Source organism: Nuphar pumila, unplaced genomic scaffold, assembly GCF_984573655.1.
Source record: "Nuphar pumila unplaced genomic scaffold, dmNupPumi1.hap1.1 HAP1_SCAFFOLD_443, whole genome shotgun sequence".
Lineage (NCBI taxonomy): Eukaryota > Viridiplantae > Streptophyta > Magnoliopsida > Nymphaeales > Nymphaeaceae > Nuphar > Nuphar pumila.
This window is the reverse complement of record NW_028323348.1, coordinates 33,776-41,405: the sequence shown is the minus strand read 5'-3', so window position 1 is coordinate 41,405 and position 7,630 is coordinate 33,776. Positions and strand designations below refer to the sequence as shown.

General features: G+C 58.2%; 1 protein-coding gene across 1 annotated transcript; it reads right to left on the bottom strand.

Moving 5' to 3' along the window:
- On the bottom strand, positions 1 to 648 carry LOC149810226 (uncharacterized). Its single transcript, XM_089994357.1, has one exon. The coding sequence runs from the start codon at positions 646 to 648 to the stop codon at positions 1 to 3; it is 648 nt and encodes a 215-aa protein (XP_089850483.1).
- Positions 649 to 7,630: the final 6,982 nt, after the last annotated feature.

Below are 7,630 nucleotides of genomic sequence, written 5' to 3'. Positions count from 1 at the left end.
TTAACGCTTGGAAGGGATGCACGTCCGATAAAACTCCGTTGTCCCCGCGGACGGGCTGGGCCGCGTGATCTTGACGACGTCGCCGACGACCAGCCCCAGGTACTTGGCCACCGGGTCGCTCGCCTCAATCGTGGGCAGCAGCTTCTTGTCCGACAGCATGTACGTCTTCAGCAGGTCCTTGACCTCGGCCTCGGCGAGCTTGGCGTGCGGCGGCACCAGGACGTGGCGCGTGACGTTGTACTGCAGCTCCGCCAGGCTGAACATCTCGGCGCGCGGGCCGTAGTGCGCCTCGACCGCGTTGCGGTGGAACGACGCCGGCTTCTCGGTCGACACGATGATGGCGCGATCGCGGCAGTCCTCGTCCAGCGCGGCGGCGGCCTTCTGGAGGCCCTGCGTCTTGAGCTTGCGCGTCACGATCACGACGTCGCGGTCGGCGGCGGCGAGGTGGAAGAAGTCGTGCGACGACGCCAGCAGCCGGATTTCTTCGTCGCCGACCGTCTCGAGCTCGCCCAGGCCGACGCCGCGGTCCAGCAGCATCTCCTTGATGACGCAGATCGCTCTGGTGACGCGCGCCTCCATGGTGCCTGCCTGTGCACAGCTGCGCCAGCCATTCTTTATGCCGCCTCCCCCGAAAAATACCGTTGCCATACTGCAAAGGGGCGCCCCGCATGTCCGATCGCGAAGCCACTCTGCAGGCGCTGTCCGCCGAGCCGCGGTTCGTCGCCATGTGCGCATTCGTCCAGAGCATGAGACACCTGAACGAGCTCAGGTCCATCTTCGCCTCCCTGGGCAAGTTCGAGCTCGCGGGCATCGACCTCTCGGACCGCGTCACCGCGGGCGAGACGCCCTTCGAGGCCAGGCTCCGGCAGGAGGTCACCACGTCCGGCGTCACGCCGGCCGCGCTCTACACTCGGATCGTCGCCGCCCGTGACTCCGACGCCGGCGTCGAGGCGCTGATTGTCGTAGATCGAGATCTACGACAAGATCGAGATCACCGCCGACGGCACCGTCCGCATGGACGGCGGCGACATTACCGCCAACACGCCGTTCGAGCACCTGTACGTCGGCCTCGGCATCTTCAAGTACTGCGTGTTCGGCGAGAAGAACCACGTGACGCGCGCGCTCATCCAGCGCATCAACTCCTGCCTCTTCATGGTCCTCGCGTCCGTCTTCTTCTCCTTCACCAACGGAGGCGTCGACGTCGTGCTGCCGGAGGGTGCCGTGCCCGACCCCTCCATGTCGCCGCTCTCGGAGCTCCTGGCTGCGTGCACGGCCGAGACCGACGACCGCAACAACGGCGTGCTCAACCAGGTGCGCAAGGTCGACGCCAGCGGCCTCGCCACCGAGAGCTCCCGCCTGAGCGCCGTCGTGAAGCAGCAGCAGATGTCCCTGAACCGCGCGCTCACCAGCATCCGCGACGCCCGCCGCCAGTTCTCGGACGAGGTCAAGCAGCTCGCCGGCTTCGTGGCGCTGCTCGTCGTGTGCGTCGGCGACTTCTACGGGTGGATTGAAGTTCCGGCCCGCCCTCTGGCACAAGATGCGCGTGCCCATGGCCGTCGCCGCCCTTGGTGACCGCGGTCATCGTGCTGGCGGTCACCGCGATTGCCATTGCCAAGCCCGTCGAGCGCTTCGAGCAGTTCTACGATGGCAGCGACGGCAGCGAGGGCTTCTGCAACGCCGCCGGCAAGTGCGAGGAGGCATGGAGGTCTGGGCCGCCGAGGCCGCCAGGCAGGCCGCGCTCTCGACGCTGGACTCCACGACCGAGATGACCAAGCGCGAGCTCGACAGCCGCAACGAGTCGCTCACCGCCGACCTGGCGGCGGTCAGCCAGAGAGTGAACGCCACCGACATCGACTACAGGAGCCATCTGTACAACTTCCAGAGGGTGCGCCAGTCCAAGCGCTTCGTCTGCATGTCTCTGGCCATCGCCCTGCTGCTCATGGTCCTCGTCATCATGGGCTTCCCCACCAAGGTGTGGGTGGGCATGCACGTCGCCGCCGCCGTGATCATCCTGCTCGTCGCCACCCTGGTGTACAAGGGCAACGCGCAGAGGAGCCGCCGCAACTCGTGCAAAGGTACTTCCCCGGGCCCGGCGACATCTAGATCTGTATTTCAGGTCAGAGATCGTACGCGCTCTCGAAGACCCCCCTGGTGTGATCCGTGCTCCGGAGCGTCCCGTGCCCCGGCCCGAGGAACTTCCGCCGCAGGACGAGGACGTTCGGCTCCTCGAACACGCACAGGTACACGCCGAACACGGGGATCGACACGGCGATCTCGTCCATGCTGGTCTCGTGCACGGTCAGGTCGCCGTCCAGGACGCGGCACGGCACCGGCACGCCCTGCATGAGCACCTCGCCCCGCGCGTTCAGAACCTCAACGACCCGGACGGCGTGCGAAAGGTCGCGGAAGGCGATCAGGTGCGGGCAGGTTCCTCTTGGTCACCGACATCAGCGCCTTTGCGGGGGTCGCCGGGAAGAAGAGCTTGGACGTTGGGGGTCACCGCCATTCTTGCGCTTCTCGAACGACCAGTGGTTCCGACGCTTTATGCCGCGATCGGCCGCATAAAGCCGCGGCTTGGCAGGAGCGTCCATCGCGGCGATGACGCCTCTCGGTTTGGACAGCCTGATGGACGGGATCCTGATCGACTCCATCGGCGACGAGGGCTTCCTTATGCAGGACGTCGCCGCCCTCGACCGCCCGCGGACCCTGGAGGCCCTCCTGCAGCGGCGCGACGCCCCGATCTGTCCCGCGGCGCCCGACCCGGAGCACGTCTCCGTCTGCCCCGATGAGCTCGTCGCCTTCAGCGCCGGCCTGCGCGAGATCTCGGACAAGCGCCAGCTGACGCCGTTGCTCGCCAAGACGAACGCGGGCATCCTCGCGTGCCGCAAGGCGCTCGACGACGCGGCCCAGTTCAACGTCAAGGTCGTCGCGCTGTTCGGCGAGCATCCGCTGCAGACGATGCGGGAGGTCGTGGAGGCGCAGGCGGCGTTCCTGGAGGCGTACGGCAGGCACGTCCCGGCGTGGCGCGAGGCGACGGTCCGCACGATGCCCAACTTGGAGAAGGACCGCGACCGCCTGGAGGCGTGCCTGATCGACCTGAACACGGTTGTCGCCGAGAGCATGCCCATCAACATGGACGCGCGGCAGCCACGGTCGTGCCCCGTGTGCTTCGACGCGGAGTTGGACACCGTGTTCGTGCCCTGCGGCCACACGTACTGCGCCAAGTGCGCGACCAGCGTCCGACGGACGTGCGGCATGTGCCGGCAAGCCGGTCTCCGGAAGCGTCCGGCTGTTTTACTCCGTCTGAACTCGAAGTGCCGGTATGCGCGATCGCTTGTACCGCGTGTGTTCCGAGATCATTGCTTGTCACACAATTTCAGCAAGCTGCTATGATGCTTGCTGTGGTGCTGACGTCATGACAACTGTCCAACCCTGGGTATTGAGCCTATGCCACTTGTGAGTCTAATACCAGGTACTCCAACCTCCTAGCTGATGCGAATTCGTCTCTGCGACGAAGAAACAAGAGATCGTCGTACGCCGTACATACTAGACCACGCAGACTGATGCAGACTTACGGACGTTGTACATTCGCAACAATCTGGTCTGTCGTGAGGTTAGGGCTCTTGAGATGGCTCACCACATCCCACCCGATACGTTCACCAGGCTTGTGAGCGTGAAGCTTCCGCCAGAAATATTCGTGTTAGATGGATCCTGTAACGCGTGCCATGAGGGGCCGACGATTCATTGGAGGCTTCATCTCCCACAAGAAGTCCCATCCTGCATTCACCTTGCACGAGCTGAAAGGGATGCCATGAAGTGGCCGCAGCGTATGGGCTATCCTGTATCTTTTGATGACGTATCGTTGCACAGGCTCCCAGGCGGGAGGTGGAAGGAGGCAGCCTTCACCAAGCCACAGGGTTCTCCGCCCTTCAGCCATAGATCCAGGGACCAGCTTGCGCGGAAAAGCTCTCGGAAAGAGGTCCGCGCCTTTTCTCTTCCTCCCGTTCACCGCAAGGACATGGCTTCGTCACATGGCCTGGGCGTAGTTGTGCGGCGATCTGGACAATACCGCGCGTGATGCCAGTGCTGATGCGAAACAACAAGGCAAGCAGTGCCAGCAAGCTTGTGCAATTACTTTTTTAAATGTGTCAGTGTGAATCATGGCTAGGCTACAAGACGACGGCTTGGTTGAAGAAGGACCGCTGGGTCGTCGTTTTCATACTGATAGGCCGACGTACGTTGAGTGCATCGAGCACATGTGATGCGTGTCGGCATCATCAACTTGGTGGGAGTACATATGTAGTGACTTTGCGTGGTGGGCACCGTTTTAACTTGCAGGATGCATCAGCACCTTAGGTTGCCATGAATTCATCTTGCATATATCTAAACATCCCTTCTTTCTCCTGTGGCTTGTAGGAAAGCCCATGCTCTGCATAATTGCGTTTGATTTCAGGATTTGTTTTCATTGCACTTCCGCTTCTTGGGCAGTAAGTGTTATGTTTCACCTTTTACATCAGACCGAGTTCAGATAGATTAGATCTGGCTGTTTCGCCTGCTACATCTGATGTACTTGATGTTGTTGCTGACAGCATACAGGTCTGTCCTTTATTATCAACATGCGTATGTATGCCACATTGTCGCCAGTGTCTTGTTGCAGTGCTGCACGATTTTTTTAAGAACGCTCACTAGCCTTCCCCTGTACTAGGCATGAAATGCCTTAGTCAAAGGTCTATGTTTCAAACATGCATGACCTGATCAAAGGTACGTCGTAATAATAATGCAATTGGTTACTTCAAAAATTGGATTGCATGATGCTCACCACCGGAAATGCCTGCATCGAATGGAAGCACTCAAACTTGCATGCTGCGTTTGGACGACTTGGACCTATTCTTGGGTTGCTTGTGTATTGATATCGTGGATGTAAGCATGGCGTCCTTCAAAGTGCGCCGATGCCTGTCCCCATTTGACCTATTGCATTTCTCAAATAAAAATGGGACACCCGTGTTGAAGCCATGCACGGTTCAGAACTTCGTCACAGAGCAGTCCTCCACTACCAGCTTCACCTCGCGAGCTTACGAAAGGTTGCGAGGGTCCACAACGTTGGAAAGTCCTCGCTCGCAAGGTGGGTGAAGCAGGACCTTGGAGCGGCGGCAAAGCCCCGGCCGAGGTCTCGGCGTTGCCTCCATCAAACCATTGCAACAGTCGTATCAGATGCCATCAAGGATCAACCATTCCAGACAGCAGACATGCTCGTGGCAAGCGTGCGTCGGGCCACAGGGGCGCATGTGTCTCGGTCCACGGTGTACCGGACCCTTGGCAAGCTTCGCCATAGCTACAAACGCTCTTCACGTTCCAGGGACCACGAACCCGTGCCTCATGACCACCCTTTCATGACCAGAGACTCGTATGCCGGAGACTCGCAGTCGACGAGTCAAGCTTCTACTGGAACGATGTTCCATCCATGGGATGGGGACCGAAAGGAAAGCGAGTGAGGAAAGCAAGGCCCACGCAGCGTAAGGGGGTCAGCTTGCTGCTCGCAGTATCCAAGGACGGGATCGTTCACCACGAAATCCGTGTTGGCGGAGTGAAGGCCGTACACTTTGCTGACTTTTTCAGCAAGTTGCCAGATGGGAGACCATTGATCTGCGACAGCTGTGGCATCCACAAGGCACCATGCGTCAGGGAAGATTACGCACGCAAGGGTATCGAGCTGCGGCTGACCCCGCCATACTGTCCATGGTACAATCCAGTGGAGTTCTGTTTCTCGGAGATCAAGAGGCTGTACAGACCCGTGAGACTGGTGACTCCCGCCGCCGACTTCGTCGACGACGTCATCACGTGCATGCAAAGTCTTCGATGGCATGGATCGTACTTCGAACATGCGTACAAGGCTTTCGAGCGCGACCGCGCGTCAGCGCCGGCTTGAAAAATCTGGAATCCTGGGTGAGGGTCGGCGATGGGTGCTGGAGTGACGCTTCGCGTCGCTGGTCGGGGCGAGCCAATGGTGCGCAGGCATAAAGAGGGCGCGGGCTCAAGGTTATCAGCAGCCATGCGGCCCAGACCTCCAGTCCTCCACCCGCACGGCGGAGCCGCGCTCCCCAAGCGCGGCATCCGTGTCACCATCCAGCACAACAAGGACGTCAAGGCGTGGAGCGACGCCCGCAAGGCGGCGCAAGCCGCCGTGGAGGCACGTGCAGCGGCAGGGATCATGGACGTCGACGCCATAAGTCACCCATAACTATAAGACCCATTGCCGCCTCGCATTCTTGGCTCTCCACTCCGTGGAGCAAGTATGTGGCGCATCATCTCCATGAGGAAGTCACAAATAGACTTCCATGGGTCCTCCGGGATAGCCGGCAATATATAGTTGACCTTGATGAGTTGACATTTCCTTTGGCCGACCGTGATAATGTTTTCCTTGTCTCCGGTGATGTGGTTGGACTTTATGAGAATACTCCTATCGATGATGCCGTGTCTACCATCAAGGAGTTTCTTTCTTCTGGTCCGATGCTCTTTTCCAAAAGGGAGTACCTCTTAGCCATGCTAGACTTTGTCTTCCGCTCCGGTATAGTTAATTTGACTCCAAGTTCTACATTCAAACGTGGGGATTTCCTATGGGTACCGCCGTCTCCCCCGATGCCGCCAATGTTTTCCTAGGACACAAGGAGAATTTTCCTTCATGGATTACTCCTTTCGTCAAGCTCTACCGCCGTTACATTGATGACTACAAGTTCGGATTTGCCGGGTGTACCTTACATGACGTCAAGTGTTTTCTTGCCGAGATTGAAGCAAGAGTTGTACCTCTCCAAGTGAAGTGGGAGATCAACGCTAGGTTTTCTGATTATTTAGATGTGCATGCCTACGTTCCCGATGACTTTTCCCTCACGGGAAAGTTGGCTTGCCGCACACATCAAAAGCTTGCCAACTTGTACATGTACATCCCCCCCACGTCTTGCCATCACCATAGCGTTTTCAAGGCGTGGGTCAAGGCGGAAGCCTTTAGACATGTTTTCAATTGTTCCTCTTTTGAGGACTTTTGGCACTTGCTTTCTTTGTTTAGATGCCGACTCCTAGCAAGAGGATACCCAAGTAGTTTCGTTGACTCAATATTTAGCGAGGTTGACTATGGCCGCCGCCCGGCCATGCTCGCTAAAGCTAAGTTGCACCAACCACGACAGGTTTCACTACCTTCGTATTTGAAACTAACTTGGGATCCTCTTACCCTCAAGCTAGGAGTTGCGCATCTCTTGCATGAGCATTGGCAACAACTCGTTGACCATATGCCCGACTCCTCCCAATGGGAAAGGTTTATCCTTTGTTGGTGCAACGGGACAAGTTTAGGTTCGTCTTTGATGAGGTCTCCAACCGAGACCGGGCCTAACCCCTAACCCCTAACCACTTATCGTACTAACTCTAATCTTAGAGTTTTTTACTGTCTGATAGTATTGCCTGACTCTATTTTTCATGCTGATTCCATATCTTCTTACAGATTTCAGTTTAGAGTTCATTTAGGCATGTTTACAGCTGCTTTGCACTAGAGTCCGCCACGTGGCACTCTGGACCCCGGATAGCTCTCCCCTATTCTGGCATGCATAGCCTCATAGTCTGAGCATTTTAAGAAGAAATTCAC

Excerpts from the sequence above, each read along its gene's own strand:
- LOC149810226 (XM_089994357.1), bottom strand. The coding sequence starts at position 648 with ATGGCAACGGTATTTTTCGGGGGAGGCGGCATAAAGAATGGCTGGCGC.